Here is a 17,378-nt window from a genome sequence, read left to right on the forward strand (position 1 = left end):
TTGAGAACGAAAATCGCGGTGTGGATGCGGTCCTAGTTGCATCGTGTGCCGATCGATCTTAAGGGCATGTTTGGTTCCAATAAGTCACCTGACTTATAAGTCAGGTGACTTAAAACCAGTGACTTATAAGTCACGCCTATTTGGTTGTCACCTGACCATACCTTCCCACCTTGTTTTTTAATGTAAAGGTGGTGTGACTCACGTAAAAGGGGTGACTTATAAGTTTTAAGTTGGGGTGGAGCAACTTATGACTTATAAGTTGGGGTGACTTATAAATTGAGTCTGTTTGACAAAATAAGTCACTTTTTCACTTTTTGACTTATAAGTTGGTGATTTGTTTGGAACCAAAGCCTAACTGCAAGTGCAACCACCATACGAGCTAGTTCCGGCGAGCTGAGGTAACTGCAAGTGCAACCACCATACGAGCTAGTTCCGGCGAGCTGAGGTCATACACAAAGATGCTTAAATAGCTGTGTTCTACACGCTCTCCTGCATCTATAATGGTAAGCGAGCAGTGGAGTTAGCTCGGCAGGGTTCCTCCTTGCCTGCCTGCCACTCTGGTCTTGGCTCAGTCTGGAAATCCAAGAACAGAAATAGATGATGCTTCCTGGCGCGGCGCTGAGGTACATGGACGCGCCAACTGCCGCCGTTGCTGATCCAGACGGTGGTACTACTCCTAGATCACATCGTTTTCCAACGAACGCTCCGACGTGTAAGCAAGCGACGCTGCCGTCACCACTCACCCGGTCCATTCCCGTCCATGGTTGCGGCCCTTTGGGTGCAAGATTGCCTCCCCTCCACGCGCGTTTCTTGCGTCTCCTCCGCGCCGATCCGTCCCCGCGCACGCACCGCAGCAAACCAAAAAAGAGCCGCGATTTTTCTCAGAAAAGAATCCCCCTTCCTGTTCTTCGCCGGCCAAAATCACCACTCACCCACCTTCTGTCGTCTCCGAGCTCTCGGAGTGCGTTGTCGCCGTCGCGTCGCTTGTAAGCCTGTTGCTTAACCATCTCGCCTTGCTCCGGCTATAATTGGCGGTTCTTGGAGGCTTTCTTGTTCCTTCCCCTATATTTATTATGCGCCCGGGGTGCGGTGGCAGTCGGGCGTTGACGGCTAAGGAGTGACTGGTGAGTGAATTTTTAGGGGGAAGAGGAATGGCGCGAGGCGTGGCGGCGGCGGTGTCGGCGTTGGGGGTCGTGGCGGTGCTCTTGACCGCCGCCGCGGCGAAGGTCTGCACGAACACGTTCCCGTCGTCGGATTCGGTGGCGACCCACGCGGAGCGCGCCGCGGGGCAGCTGCGGCTGCCTGCCGGGCTCGCCGGCCGTGGCCACGGTCACGGGCACGCCCACGAGCAGCACCTCACCCCGACCGACGAGTCTGCCTGGATGGAGCTCATGCCACGGAGGCTCCTAGGCGGCGGCGGCGGCGGCACCCCGCCACGCGAGGCGTTCGACTGGCTGATGCTCTACCGCAAGCTCCGGGGCGGCGCTGCCGCCGTGGACGGCCCCGCGGGTCCGTTCCTCTGGGAGGCGTCGCTGCACGACGTGCGGCTCCAGCCGGGGACCCTGTACTGGCAGGCCCAGCAGACCAACCTGGAGTACCTGCTCCTCCTGGACACCGACCGCCTCGTCTGGAGCTTCCGCACGCAGGCCGGCCTGACGGCGACCGGGACGCCCTACGGCGGGTGGGAGGGGCCCAACGTCGAGCTCCGGGGACACTTCGTCGGTGCGCCGCCACAATCTTGCCCTGCTTATTCACACATACCAGTTACTCATCTGAACTGAACTTTTGTTGGCCTGACGCTCGTCTCTGCATTGCAGGGCACTACCTGAGCGCCACGGCCAAGATGTGGGCGAGCACGCACAATGACACCCTCCGTGCCAAGATGTCGTCCGTCGTCGACGTGCTAAACGATTGCCAGAAGAAGATGGGCACAGGGTACCTGTCAGCCTTCCCATCAGAGTTCTTCGACCGCACTGAAGCCCTCACTACTGTTTGGGCTCCTTACTACACAATCCACAAGGTATACAATCTTTTACTCCTCCTTCAACAACATGTGGATCATTATGTTGAGTTGTGATCTGGATTCCGTGATCCGTATCCCGTGTTCTATACTTCTATTTCGTGTGATTCTCTAACAAATTGTCTTGCTGCGTGTGTGATTTTTGGTTTGTAGATTATGCAAGGTCTTCTTGATCAGTATACAGTGGCTGGAAACTCCAAGGCCCTTGAGATGGTTGTGGGGATGGCTAACTACTTCAGTGACCGGGTGAAGAATGTCATTCAGAAATACAGCATCGAGAGGCACTGGGCATCGCTCAATGAGGAGACTGGTGGCATGAATGATGTGCTATACCAGCTCTACACAATAACGGTGCTTCACTGATTATGTGTAGTTTGTCATCTGCTTTGCTGTTTTAAAAGTATGTTTTGAATGGAGTTCAGAGTTGCTTATTTCTCTAACTTGGACAGGATGATCTGAAGCATTTGACACTGGCCCACCTCTTTGACAAACCGTGCTTTCTCGGTCTGCTTGCAGTTCAGGTGTACTCACTTGATTCCCTAGCCCTGGCTCCTATGATAATTCAGCATCATCACGTAATGCATGATAGTAGTTCATTATAATCCAGTGAATGAGACCTCTTGTCTGGTTAACACCTCATACTACTATGTCGTATATTTTATGAGTTTGTGTTCAGTTTAATTTATTCGTTTCTATATACCAAATACAATATAAATTATGTCACTACTACAATTGAATGTGCATTGTAATATGCACAATTATTAAACTCACAGCTTTACAATGCATACCTACAAGAACAGCATTCCTATCGCAGGAGTTCCTTGGGAGTAATTACTTTATGGTGTTTCCTTTTCAGGCTGATAGTATTTCAGGTTTCCATTCCAATACGCATATTCCAGTTGTCGTTGGTGCCCAAATGAGATATGAAGTCACCGGTGATGCTCTTTACAAGGTAAAGCAAATCATGCTTTCTGGAGAGTTGAACTACTCACTCATTGATGGAGAAAATTATATGAGGGGATATGAGTGCAAGCATAAAAGTTAGCAGGTCAGATTACCATATTGGCTACTCTTACAAACAGAAAACATTGGCATTAGTATTTCGCTTCTAGTGTAGGCTTTTCAGCAATATTGGTAAACATCCAAAGATATTTGGAAGTTGGTATAGCTTTGTCTGGGGCAAAGAAGACATTTAATGCAAAAACTGTGTTCTCTTGGTATCATTTTTTGGTGCGGAGAAAGGAATGCTAAACTAGGGTGCTCATTTTGTGGGAGTTATGCTGCTTTGTTTACTTCAGTTTTTCTTCTGACCTCCTCATGCCGAAGATTGTGATTGGTATTTTACTGAAGTTGTGTCGCTTCCTTCTTTTCTCATTTTGACTCCATGCAAGTGAAGCTGCATCAAAGCTGACCGTAATCCTAATTCCTGAAACAGCAAATTGCAACATCCTTTATGGACATGATAAATTCTTCTCATAGCTATGCAACTGGTGGGACATCTGCCGGCGAATTCTGGTAACATATATATAACTCTGGATGCCTAATATCGATAATGAATGGCCATAGTTACCTTTCGGGTGGAAGCTTATACCCTCAATCTCTTTCCAGGGCCGATCCAAAGCGTTTAGCTGCGACTCTGAGTACTGAAAACGCGGAATCTTGCACTACCTACAATATGCTCAAGGTATACAATTATGAAACCATTTCTCTGAAACATTTATTTTCTCCTCCAGAATTGTGTCAAATGCAAGCGGTATGCAGGTTTCCCGCAACTTATTCAGATGGACAAAGGAAATAGCATATGCGGACTATTATGAAAGGGCACTGATAAATGGTGTGTTAGGCATCCAGAGAGGGACGGATCCCGGGGTGATGATTTACATGCTACCCCAGGCACCTGGACGGTCTAAAGCAGTAAGCTATCATGGTTGGGGAACCAAGTATGATTCGTTCTGGTGCTGTTATGGAACAGGTAATTTTTGAAGCCTGCTGAGTACTGTTTACTACTGTATATGGCATTGCCGCCTTCATATTAAAATCAAGCAACTGCAGCATTTTCCTTGCAATTCTTGCTTTCTGCTCTACGTTGTGAAGGTTGTAGTTCTAAATTAGAAAGTTATTGTGAATGTTCTGCTTTTGCATTTGCAGGGATAGAATCCTTTTCGAAACTTGGCGATTCTATTTACTTTGAGGAGAAAGGAGACACACCAGCACTCAGCATCATTCAGTACATACCAAGCACTTTCAACTGGAAAACAGCTGGGGTTACTGTTACCCAACAACTGGAGCCCCTCAGCTCCTCGGATATGAACTTTCGAGTTTCACTCTCTGTTTCCGGGAAGGTAATTCTTCTTGAGTTTTTTTTTGGCATGAAATTCATATCAGAGCATGCAAAGTTAGCCTCCATATTTTTGCGCAGACAAATGGTCAGTCTGCTACATTGAATGTGAGAATACCAACATGGACATCTGCCAGTGGCGCAAAAGCAACTTTAAATGACAAAGATTTGGGATCAGTAACTCCAGGTATAATCGTTTGAATGTATGGTACCATTTCAGCTATAGCCGTCAATTTTGTGGAAGCAAGTGTTTTATTTGATCTTATTGTGTGGCCAGGCTCTTTACTCTCAGTCACCAAACAGTGGAGCTCAAACGATCACCTATCACTGCAATTCCCAGTTGCCCTAAGGACCGAAGCAATCAAAGGTAAACAATTTTGGAAATTTCAACTGCTGCCGAAATATATGCATTGATATATCTAAGCTTGAAGTAGCACATAGCCAATTTGTTGAGTTCACAATTCAGACACAATAATTTGTGATGCCAGCCATGATTAGATTAAAAAATAAGCAAGTTAATAGTGGACATGATTTTTTGCTGCCTTACTAATCCTAAATACTGTTATTCTAGCTAGAATGTCAACTAAGCTATTAATTCATAACTATGCCTCAGATGACCGGCCGGAGTATGCATCTCTTCAAGCAATTCTATTCGGGCCATTCGTTCTTGCGGGTCTCTCCTCCGGTGATTGGGATGCAAAAACCGGCAGTGCAGTTTCGGACTGGATCACTGCAGTACCTTCATCACACAACTCACAGCTGATGACCTTCACACAAGAATCAAGTGGGAAGACATTCGTCCTGTCTAGCTCAAACGGCTCCCTGACAATGCAAGAACGGCCTGCAGTCGATGGTACAGACACCGCCGTCCACGCGACATTCAGGGTGCATCCTCAGGACGCAGCAAGGCTGCACGGCACCTACGGCGCAGCCCTGAAAGACACCTCTGTGCAGATCGAGCCATTCGACATGCCAGGAACGGTGATCACCAACGACCTCACCTTGTCCGCACAAAAGAGCGCCGGTTCCTTCTTCAACATAGTACCCGGGCTCGATGGGAAGCCAAACTCGGTTTCGCTCGAGCTCGGGACCAAACCAGGGTGCTTCTTGGTGTCTGGGGCAGATTACTCTGCCGGGACAAAGATCCAGGTCAGCTGCAAGAGTTCTGTCCAGAGCATCGGCGAGATACTCGAGCAGGCGGCAAGCTTTGCACAGGCCGCTCCGCTGAGGCAGTACCACCCAATAAGCTTCGTCGCCAGGGGGGTAAAGAGGAACTTCCTCCTGGAGCCGTTGTACAGCCTGAGGGACGAATTCTACACGGTTTACTTCAACCTTGGGGCCTGACGCCGCAAGATCACTTGCGCCTTGGCACAAACAAACCCAGAATAATACACGCCCCTTTTTTTCTCATGTATACTGTAGTTTACAACAGGCAATAGAAGAGGAAATGAGTTTGTTTCTTCTGGAATACTATGAAATTACAGCTAAATGCGATAGTATGGTTTCTTTGCTGAGTAAAGTTACTTCTGGTTGTGTGAATTTTATTGTTTTCAGATGAACAAACCATGATGTGCATATATATGTTGAAAATGCTTCTAAAAGGTTAACTGCATCCTTCAGCATATATGCTGCTGTTTATCCTGGTAATGGATAAGTAGTCAGGGCAAGTAACAGCACCTAATCTTCCGAATTAAAATACATCTCCAGCTACTGGGAGGAGGGCAAAGCCTGGGATCATATCCACTCTCATAAACAAATGAGGGAGGAATCAGTGCCTGCATTTGTTTAACACATCGCTGCTCAACACCCGGCAAAAGAGTTGATCAATGTGCACATCATATGTCTAGAGGGGCCTGACCACAAATTAAGCAAAAGAAAATCCTATCTCCTGGAAAGGATAGTTTGGCACAACCAATTGGCTTCTTTCCAAGAGACAATCATGCCAAAACAGCTCATACAGATTTCAACCCATGTGTTGTAATTGTTCCCCTTGGATCAGAATGCGCAAGCTAAATGAATACAGCAACAAGGCAGAGCCAGTCCGCATTCCCAATCATACGCTGAATCCTGATTTAAACTTCAGCTTTTCTAAGGCATAGTTTTTAACTGGTGATCAACCACAAGGCCTCCATTCTTTTCATCCTGGATTACTTCATCATAATCCACATATCATCAGATTAGAGCAATGACATATAAGAAGAACTGTAACCATGTTTGCCATTGCTCTCGCGTGTTCTAGAACTAAAACTTGAGAACCAGAACCATGTTTCTCACTGCTCTTCGATTTGGATGTATATTTGAGAGTGGAGAACTAGCCAAGTACAATTTTCCAAACTAACAACAATGAGAACACCAACTATACAACCATAAACATAATTGAATTGAACATACTCAAACATGGAAAATGAACCCACACGCAATATGATGAACCATTGCTGGCTACTATTACTGATCAGAATTTAACACACATGGGACAATAGTACATAACAGAGCTAGCTAAAATGAGAAGCCACAATACTGACCGAAAAAACCACCATGAATAAAGTTACACAACACGCAAACCATTCGGAATGACTGAGGATTGAGTTCTTGCAGCTGCCACGACGCAGTGTGCATCACAATGCCGTACAATTTAGGAAATGCGGCAGCCAACAAGAAAGGGAGGTGCAAGGATGGCACAGCAAAGACGGATGATGAACCTTGGCAGATTGCAACCATTTCTTCCCTGTGGGACACCTAAATCTTGTCGAGCTTCTCTGCCTTCACCACTGGGTTGGCCTTGGCGATGGCATCCCTAGCTGCAGTCCGGTAGTCGAACTGGCAGTCATGCTTGTCGGAATAGCGATGCAGCGAACAGTACATGTTACCGCAGCGGCAGTTGAATCCCGTCAGCCCAACCCTCTTCCTGCAAGTTGAGCACCGATTCGGCCCCTCCTTCCTCTTGGGGCTCACGGCAACAGCTTCGCTGGTGCCTGCAACATCAGCAGCAGGCTGCACAACGAGCGCCTTCACGTCAACTTGAGCAACCGCCACCTCTGCGTTCGCGGCTACAGCCGCAACAACAGGTGCTTTCCCACCGTCGCCACCGTTGACGATGCTATCGAAGGAGGAGGCAGCCAGCTTGGCCTGTTCCTCCTTCATGACCATCTCCTTGTGGCACTTGGAGCACATGTTCATGGTCGCGGCACTGCCAAAGAAGCCACAGTTATTAACGCATAGGATTGGGCCCTCCGGCTGCTGGCAACCCGCCTCCTTGTGTTCCATCTTGAATAACCGTGAGCTGCACACAGAACAGACAACGGTAAACATCAGCATCGAAAGAGGAAGAATCAATTGCAATCTTCCAAGAGCAAGCGACCAAATCGAGCCACGCAACAAGAATCCGAATCGTACTATAATACGAATTGTAACTTCCAGGCACAAACAATCGTAGTTGCGGGGAGGAGCGCACCGCTTTCAGAAACAAGATCCTGATTTCTAGGAAATCAACATGTCAAAAGCGACTTCTCCCCAACCACCGCTACCAAGAGCCACTTATTACTTCCATTTCGCCGACGGTCCAGACGAGGAACAGGGCACCGAATTCAAATCTCGAAAACCGAAAATTTCTCCCGAGAGATGGTAAATCGAACACAACGTGCGCCAGCCGCACCGCGTGATTCATCTAATCCGGACGGCTTTAATTTGAAAAAAAAGGTAAATCTAATCATTTCCACCCAGAAGGAACAGAAAAGGAGAAAACAACACGCAAAGACTTCTACCCAAAACGGACCAACCACCGAACGGCGCCGCGAGCATCACAGAACACGGCCCCCTTCCGTCGATCGCCGCACAGGGCGGAAGAGCCACACAGAACTCCTTCGTCGAGAACAAAACCCACGCGGATCGACAGAGGAGACGCCGAATCGAGCGCCGAACGGAACAGATCAAACCGGGGAGGGTGGAGGAGGGGGCGAGCGAACCCTAACCCTGTGGCGAGGCGGCGGCGGCGGCGGGGCCGGAGGAGGAGGGCGAGGAGGCGTGCGGGGATTGGGAATCGCGAGGAGCTCGGCTCGATTGGGGGCGTCACCAGGGACGAGGACCGGGAGGTGGGGGAGGGGGAGATAAAGGGGGGTGGGCGGAGCCACCGGTGGGGAAGTACCGGTTTGCCCCTCCCGGCCGCTGGGACTTCGTCCGCCCGGGCCGTCGGATCTGCGCGGGGTTGGCAGGTGGACGGCTGGGATTGGGTTTGGCGCGGTTTCGCGGATGGGTCCTCGGGAGATGGCCGGCTTCTAAAGTGGGGCTTTTCTTTCTTGCTGGGGAAGAAGAAGGATCGCGTCGCTTTCTCATCTTTATGGTGTGAATGGATGAATGGATACTCCCCTCTTTCTCTCGCCGATGGCGGTGCTGTCGTTCGTTGCCTTTCCTTTTTGAATTCAAGAATCCATTTTGTTGCTTACTATATATACTTGAATACGTGATTGATAGTGTACATGTGAGAGGAATGAAGGTCATGTTGTGAGTAGAGCAACTACCAGCTGAATTTGATTCTAACAGGAAGGTATTAATCTGCTCCTGGTATTTTGATAATAGAAACCGGCGCGTTTTGTTCCTACACGGAATCGCCTCGTGTGTCGGTTAATACTAGTCTTTTTTAATGAAAACCATGCGTTTTATTGCTACACGAAATCGCCTCGTGTGTCTGTTACTAGTGGCATTCAGCTGGACCCTTGCTGGCATCCGGCGACGGAGCCGTTATCTCTTGTGTCATCTTTTGTTTTCGTTAAGTCGAATCCACATGTTTTGAGCTGACAACGGACTATAATCACCTTTATGTCTTCTTATCTTCGACGAACCGATTTTGTCATCATATGCCACGTCTAAACTAAATGTGATCAAACTTTGTGCCATGTCTCGAACAACGTCAAGAATCTAACCTTATTGTTAGTATGCGAAAATTTTGACATGTACACACCCCTTAATGCATGAAAAACCATTATTCGTTTGTATATCCGCGTACCAAATTTTCTGGTATTGCCATGTTCCATTGGACTGTTTTATCTCTTTTGCATAATTATCAACATTTTCTGTTTCACATGATAGTATTATAATTACCCAAAAAGGATTTTACCCCGCTATATATATATAAAGGAATGATCATCAACAACCCGATACAAACTCACGCCACCACAACATAGGCACACACCCCAAGGCAGGATACATAGGAGCTGAGCGTAGCAACACCACCCCATAGCACGACAAACTACTAGGGTCCTCGACCATGAAACGCCACAGCAAAGAGATGAAGCCGCATACGACGAAACGTGAGCTTCAAGCGGCGCCTTCAGGAAGGTTACGGCATCGTAGCGCCGCCACCGCCTGATCCGGGATCAGGGTTTCCCCAGCAGCTACACGAGGGGCAGTGAACATTGCAACGATGCCTTCAAGAAGAGGACGAAACATCGTCGCTGTCGGTCCGCCCGAAGACAAAACAAGTTTTCACCCCGGGCACTGCCACCGTACGTCACACCCTGGCTACCACGCCACTCACATGGCCATGGCCACCAGGCGGCACCTGAGCCATGGGCTCCGCCCACGAGCACCGCGCTCCCACCACCAGAGTCGCCGCCCCGGCATCGGAGATTACCCCACCACCCTCACCAAGGTCCACCGACGCTGACGCCAGGAAAAAAACAAAACCTTTGGGTAAGAATCGGGCCCAGCCGACTGAAGCAGGGCAGGGGAAGGCCACCGACGGCTGCCGGCCACACCGCATCCACCACGCCATTTCCCAAACCGGGGTCGGTCGCCGTCACCACCCCCGGAGACGACAAGACCCGAAGGCACCCCTGTCAATCCCCCTGGAGCATCCTTGCCACCATGGCCAGCCAAAGACGAGCAGCGTTGAGCCACCATACTCCACCCGCTAGTCGCGCCTCCCAGCGCAGAACCGAGTGTCTCCCATGCTATTTATAATTTGTGAGTGCATTCACTGTTTCTTTGTATTTTGAGGGTGGAATGAAACTCAAACCTAATTAGCATGATGACTATAGCCAAGTTGGGAATGACCTAGAAAAGTTACGATTATGGGAAACTTTGAGTATCATGTATTATAAGGTTCCACAATTGATACAAATATTCAAAACATAATTGCTCTGGTGCTCATCTAAATGCATTAACATATCTGACATCATCTCAATCGAAAGTTCTATGCAAATTTGACAGCCAAAATAAGAAACCTTTTTTCTCGAATACACATAGCGTGTGTACCATTTAATATAAAAGAAAAGGCGGACATAGTCTACCTGTGGGTGTTGCATGAAACTGGACACCACACTCCACCCTACATAGTTAGTGAAAGTGATAGCTATCAACCAGAGGGGGTGAATGGGAGATTTTTATGAAAGTCTTCAAAACACACCCCACCCTACATATCTAGTGAAAGTGATAGCTATTGACCAGAGGAGGTGAATGGGAGATTTTTATGGAAGTCTTCAAAACAGACAATGTCTTCGAAGATGTAGAAGCTAAATAGAAACTAAACAAGGCAAAACAGAAAGTAAAATAATGAAGAGATAGAACCAGTTGCTCGGTGAAGACAAAGGATTTGTTCGACCGGTTCCAGTTGTTGTGACAAATGTACGTCTGGTTAGGTTAGGGAGGTTGGGATTTAACTCAGAAGACCAAGTCTGCACCTTATTCCCCTTGACCTAAGGTCACCTAGGACTTGCCCAATCACTCAGCTAAGTCTTCAAGGTACACTTCCGAAACCTTAACAAACTCATTCACTAGTGATCCACAATGACTCTTGGATGCTCAGAACATGACACCTAACCATCTAGAAGATCGCAGCCTTAAAGTGTAACAAGTCTTCAGTTCACTCAGAACAGAATGTTTTTAGTGATGCTCAATCACTTTGGGCTCTGGGTATTTGGGTTTTTCCTTGAAGGAAATCTCTCTCAAAAGCTTTGGAGGTGGGTTGCTCTCAATCGACAAAATCCATGCAATAACTCATAGCAACCACCGACTTATGGTGGAGGGGGTGGCTATTTATAGCAAGGGGACAACCTGACATGGTATGATCGATCTGACCCTGGGTCAATGACCAATCGACATGTGTCCTAATGGTCGAATTTCAAACATATGTGGCAACTTTACTTGGGCTACAAGCAAACTGACTCAAACAACGGTGGAATATTTTTTTTTCTCATTCTCTTCACTGGTAGGATTTTAGATTGAGCATCACGTCAGTTTCTAACTTCGTTTCACCTTGAGCCCACTTAATAGTGCAATGATTCCTATGATTCAAGAAATAAGAAAATGAAACTACCAAAAGACTATGTCTTCGGCTCCATTGTCTTCAAGCGAAAGTCTTTGCGCACCACCACTATCTTCAATGTCTTCGGACATTTTCCGGGGGTCGTCTTCGACAGTTAAACCAAATATCCAGGGACTTCTATTTGTGTTATCCTATGTATACTCACAAATGATGAGTGTTATTCTCCTCTAACTTGACTTGAAACCGATATATTTCATTAAAACCGAGATGTTCGCTCCAATACTTCCTGAAATGACTAGTGAACGCATAGGATTCAAAAAATACTTTATTTATTTTGTTTCCTAAGGAAATGGGCTATTATGGATGAAATCAAGCCAATTCTTCAGAAGGAGTAAGTGGAGATAGAGGGGATCAAGTGGGAGGTGCACCAGAGGAAACAAAGCAAAAGATGATGTTTCATTCGACCAGGCCCGCTCATATGAGCAACCATATGGCGTGGAAACTGATGCTCCTCGTCCACATGAACAACCTTTATAAAGGGGTCGATGCTAAATGGATAACAGAACATTGTGGGGGAGCGCAGAACAACCAGTCATGATCATCCTCATCTCCATCAACCCTAGCCGCCGCCATTTCCATCTCCATAGCCACCACCTTCATCTCCACCATAGTTCTCAACAATTTAGTCATACTTGCAATCGTGTATTACACATGACATCCATTGTAAGACATATTATCAATCAATCTATCTTCATGATCTGTTCTTTGATGTGTTCTTCGTGTGATATGATCGTCATGTGTGAGTGGTCCGGTAAGGTATGGCCGAGGCAAGGACCTTGCAACCCGATGTATTTGTTGGAGGGGTCAATGGAAGGACTTTGAATTAATGTCTCGTATCTGTAACATAAAATTATTTCGGAAGTTGTCTCTTGTCTCGTTTGAGTTCTTCATCCCTACAGGTACCTATTAATTTGTTTACCCATCGTTGCTATGGTCATGGGAGAGATGCCTCTAGTGAACCTATGGCCCCCATATCCATTCTAGCCAATTAATAAGAAATCCTAAAATTACCTTGTTGTTTAGTTTTATTTTATTTTATTTGTTTGCCTATGATACGTCTCCAATGTATCTATAAATTTTTATTGTTCCATGCTATTATATTATCTGTTTTGGATGTTTAATGGGCTTTAATATGCTCTTTTATATTATTTTTGGGACTGCCTATTAACCGGAGGCCCAGTGCCAGTTTCTGTTTTTTTTCCTATTTCAGAGTTTTGTAGAAAAGGAATACCAAGCGGAGTCCAAACGGAATGAAACCTTTGCGATGATCTTTCTTGGACCGAAAGCAATCCAGAAGACTTGGATTCGAAGTCTGGAACTCCACGAGGCGGCCACGAGGCAGGAGGGCACGCCCAGGGGGGTAGGCGCGCCCCCACCCTCGTGGGCCCTTTGTAGCTCCACCGACGTACTTCTTTCGCCTATATATACTCTTATACCCTATATCGATCGCAAAGAGCCACGGAACCACTTTTCCACCGCCGCAACCTTTTGTACCCGTGAGATCCCATCTTGGGGCCTCTTTCAGCGATCTGCCAAAGGGGGAATCGATCACGGAGGGCTTCTACATCAACACCATTGCCTCTCCGATGAAGCGTCAATAGTTTATCACAGACCTTCGGGTTAATAGTTATTAGCTAGATGGCTTCTTCTCTCTCTTTGATTCTCAATACAAAGTTCTCCTCGATGTTCTTGGAGATCTATTCGATGTAATATTCTTTTGCGGTGTGTTTGCCGAGATCCGATGAATTGTGGGTTTATGAACAAGATTATCTATGCATATTATTTGGTTGTTCTCTGAATTCTTATATGCATGATTTGATATCTTTGCAAGTCTCTTTGAATTATCGGTTTAGTTTGGCCTACTAGATTGATCTTTCTTGCAATGGGAGAAGTGCTTAGCTTTGGGTTCAATCTTGTGGTGTCCTTTCCCAGTGACAGTAGGGGCAGAAAGGCACGTATTGTATTGTTGCCATCGAGGATAAAAAGATGGGGTTTATATCATATTGTTTGAGTTTATCCCTCTACATCATGTCATCTTGCTTAATGCGTTACTCTGTTCTTATGAACTTAATACTCTAGATGCATGCTGGATAGCGGTCGATGTGATTAATAGTAGTAGATGCAGAATTGTTTCGATCTACTTGACACGGGCGTGATGCCTATATTCATGATCATTGCCTTAGATATCTTCATAACTATGCGCTTTTCTATCAATTGCTCGACAGTAATTTGTTCACCCACCGTAATACTTGCTATCTTGAGACAAGCCACTAGTGAAACCTATGGCCCCCGGGTCTCTTTCTTATTATATTGCATCTCTTTTATTTACATCGCATCTCGTTTACTATTTTGCAATCTTTACTTTCCAATCTATACAACAAAAATACCAAAAAAATTTACTTTACTATCTTTATCCGATCTCACTTTTGTGAGTGACCGTGAAGGGATTGACAACCCCTTTATCGCGTTGGTTGCAAGGTTCTTGATTGTTTGCGCGGGTACTAGGTGACTTGTGTGTTGTCTCCTACTGGATTGATACCTTGGTTCTCAAAACTGAGGGAAATACTTACGCTACTTTGCTGCATCACCCTTTCCTCTTCAAGGGAAAACCAACGCATGCTCAAGAGGTAGCAACCTATCACCACCAGATTTGATACTTGCAACCGGCAAGAACAAGGGGAGTAACGACCCCCTTGCCATTGTTGGGTGCAAGAATTTGCTTTGTGTGTGTGCAGGTACCATTCATGTTGTTTGTGTGCCGTCTCCTTCTGGTTTGATAACCTTGGTTCTTTACTAAGGGAAATACTATTTGCTACTATACCAGTTCACCCTTCCTCTTCGGGAAATCCAAAAACTCCATCATGAGTAGTAGAAGAATTTTTGGCGCTGTTGTCGGGGAGGCTTCACCAAACAAACCAAGTGCCTTCGCACAAACTTATCAATTTACTTGTTTTTCTCTTCTTTCCCTTTTGCCTCTTTATTTGCCTTCTTATTTTTGTTTCCAATTCAAAAATACCAAAAATATTTGTGTCATTGTCTTTGCTTGCTATCAGGGATAGTTCTTCACTTGTTGTCTCTAAGCCCGAGTTAGAAGTGCTTAATTTTTAAAAAAGGTGGATAGAGTTTAAAAGATGCTTGGTATAGGATTTGTGTAACGCCCAAGATGCAGCTATATCTCCCATGTGTCGAGGCACAACTTAGAGGCATAACCGCATTTTGGTATGATCGCAAGAAGGGTCATCTTCACACATTCCCATGTAAATGAACAAGGAAGTAAATAGTTGGCTTACAATCGCCACATCACACAATGATCAAATTATTCACACATCATTAAGAGTACACCAAGGTCCGACTACAGACGGGTCCAAATGAAAAGAAGACAACCCCCATGCTAAGTCCCGATCGTCCCTACTGGGCACTACTACTGATCATCCGGAAAGGAAACATAGTAATGGCCAAGGTCTTCGTCGAACTCCCACTTGAGCTCGGTGGCAGCACCTGCATTGGTATCATTGGCACTTGCAAGTGTGTTTGTAGTATCTGTGAGTCACGAGGACTCGACAATCTCAAAACCCGCGAGATCAAGACTATTTAAGCTTAAAGGTAGGATGTGTTTATAAGGTGGAATTGCAGCAAGCACTAAGCAAATATGGTGGCTAACATACGAGTACAAGAGTAAGATGGGAAGCTACACAACGGACGCAGAGCTAGAAGTGATCAAGAAGTTATCCTGAACAACTTATGTTCATACATAACCCAACCGTGTTCACTTCCAAAACTCCGTCGAAAAGAGACCATCACGGTTAAACACACGGTTGGTGCATTTTAATTAAGTCAAGTGTAACACCCCGGATGTAACTTACCATATTTGTACTCCGACTCTTGCCATTTTTGGCTATAAGTTATGAGATTCGTGCTTGGGTTCTTGTCTTTGTTTTGCATTTTGTTCATGTCATGCATTTCATATCATGCCATCATGTGCATCTCATTTGCATACGTGTTCGTCTCTTGCATCCGAGCATTTTCCCCGTTGTCCGATTTGCAATCTGATACTCCTATGTCATCCGGCGTCCCCCTCTTGTCTCTTTTCGTGAGCGGGTGTTAAACTTTCTCGGAATGGATCGAGATTTGCCAAGCGGCCTTGGTGTACCACCGGTAGACCGCCTGTCAAGTTTCGTGCCATTTGGAGTCCGTTTGATACTCCAACGGTTAACCGGGGAACCGTAAAGGCCTTGTGTGTGTTGTAGCCCAACACCCCTCCAAAGTGGCCCAATAACCCATCCAAACCCCCTCCATCCTATCGGCCATTCGATCACGATCGCGTGGGCGAAAACTACACCTCATTTGGACACTCCTACCTCCTTCTAGGTATAAATATGTGCACCCGCTCCAAAATTTGGGCGAAACCCTAGCCTTCTTCCACCCCGTGCCGCCGGACACGTCCGGTCCGGCCGGACAAAATGCGCCGCCGCCCCGAGCTACTCAGAGCGCTCCACGTGGCCCCAAGCCGCCCCAGCGCCGCAGGCCCACCGCGGGCCCCCGAGGCCCGGTCGTCCCCGCCTCCGCCTCTCCTCCCGCCGCGCGCCGCCCCGCGCCTTTCGCCGCCCATGCCGCCGCCGCACTTCCTCGCCGACAGCCGCTCCACGCCGTCGCCGGCCGCCGCTCCACTCCGCGCCCGCCGCCTCCCACGCGTCGCCGGTCGCCACTCCGGTCGCCCGCTGCCGCGCCGTGCCGGATCCGGCCGGATCTCGCCGCCCCGACCCGCCGACGTCCTCCCCCTCCTACTCCGGCCACCGCGACCTCCTACTCCGGCGAGCTCCCCGGTCATCCTCGAAGGACGTGCAAACCCTAGATCTAATTTTCGGAGGTCTAATGTTCCCTAAGTCTTTTCCCCCTCATATTTTATTGCTCTGTTCAGCGCATCATAACTTCATCACCGTAGCTCTGTTTCATGCGCATGATATATCAAAGTGTTCATCATGATGTGTTCTTCATTTTGTTCCATTGTGACATGTTTGTTTGAGTCCATCTTGATGCCCAAATAGTTGATGAAAGAGTGCTATAAAATGTTAGGTGCTGATTCTTATCTGAGTATGAGGATTTGTCATTTTTGCTACATTTATTGTGTGTTGCATATGGTCATGAGATCTACATGTGTTTTGGTCTATGCCATGCCATCTTTACAGGGGTATATGCCATGCATTTTTGTGATATTTGTGGTGACTAGAACAAGCATGCAAAGTAGCTCTCGTGATATTGCTGATTTCAGGGACTTAGAATTTCACTAAGTCATTGCTCTGCTGTTATTTTTATGCCGTGTTCATGTTGCTATAGAGTGATTCATGCTTGTTTTGAATATCTTCAGTAAGGATAATTTTGATATATGGTTATGCTCTATCTATCCATGCCCCTGTTTGCAATTATGGAGTGCCCTAGCATGTCTCAATCTTGCTCTACTTTTGCTATAAAATGTTCTTGGCAGATTGGTTACATGTTAATCAATTTTGCCATGGTTGTTGTAGTTCATCCAAGCATGCTATAAACTTGTTCTTGCCTTGGTTAGCTTCTTGAACATGCCATCTTGCTGATGCTATGCTTATCTTGTCATGAAATGCCTTGTGTTGAGTGAATCGAGCTTGCAAAGATGCCTTCATAACTCTGTTTTTGCCATGCTCAATTTTCTGCTAACTCTGAATCTGTTA

At 46.8% G+C, this 17,378-nt stretch overlaps 2 protein-coding genes across 3 annotated transcripts; one reads left to right on the forward strand and one right to left on the reverse strand.

Annotated features, from left to right (window-relative positions):
* The first annotated feature begins 687 nt into the window (after positions 1–687).
* LOC125517560 (uncharacterized) lies at positions 688–5,897 on the forward strand. 2 transcript variants are annotated; one of them, XM_048682762.2, is made up of 13 exons: positions 688–986; positions 1,141–1,722; positions 1,818–2,020; positions 2,174–2,371; positions 2,470–2,541; positions 2,877–2,972; positions 3,456–3,535; positions 3,629–3,704; positions 3,782–3,992; positions 4,169–4,362; positions 4,440–4,545; positions 4,636–4,725; positions 4,972–5,897. In XM_048682762.2, the coding sequence occupies exons 1-13, from the start codon at positions 761–763 to the stop codon at positions 5,700–5,702; spliced, it is 2,865 nt and encodes a 954-aa protein (XP_048538719.2). In that variant the 5' UTR covers positions 688–760; the 3' UTR covers positions 5,703–5,897. The 2 variants fall into 2 exon arrangements, with proteins under 2 accessions (XP_048538719.2, XP_087383410.1); XM_087527284.1 differs by having other exon boundaries at positions 688–1,722.
* An 883-nt stretch (positions 5,898–6,780) lies between these two features.
* On the reverse strand, positions 6,781–8,482 carry LOC125517561 (zinc finger A20 and AN1 domain-containing stress-associated protein 4). Its single transcript, XM_048682764.2, has 2 exons — positions 8,327–8,482; positions 6,781–7,638 (listed from the first exon to the last, which is right to left on the reverse strand). Exon 2 carries the CDS (start codon positions 7,620–7,622, stop codon positions 7,095–7,097), a length of 528 nt encoding a protein of 175 aa, XP_048538721.1. The 5' UTR covers positions 7,623–7,638; positions 8,327–8,482; the 3' UTR covers positions 6,781–7,094.
* Between the last annotated feature and the right edge of the window lie 8,896 nt (positions 8,483–17,378).

This window comes from Triticum urartu, chromosome 6A (assembly GCF_056163025.1).
Source record: "Triticum urartu cultivar PI428250 chromosome 6A, HENAU_Tu73, whole genome shotgun sequence".
NCBI classification, from domain to species: domain Eukaryota; kingdom Viridiplantae; phylum Streptophyta; class Magnoliopsida; order Poales; family Poaceae; genus Triticum; species Triticum urartu.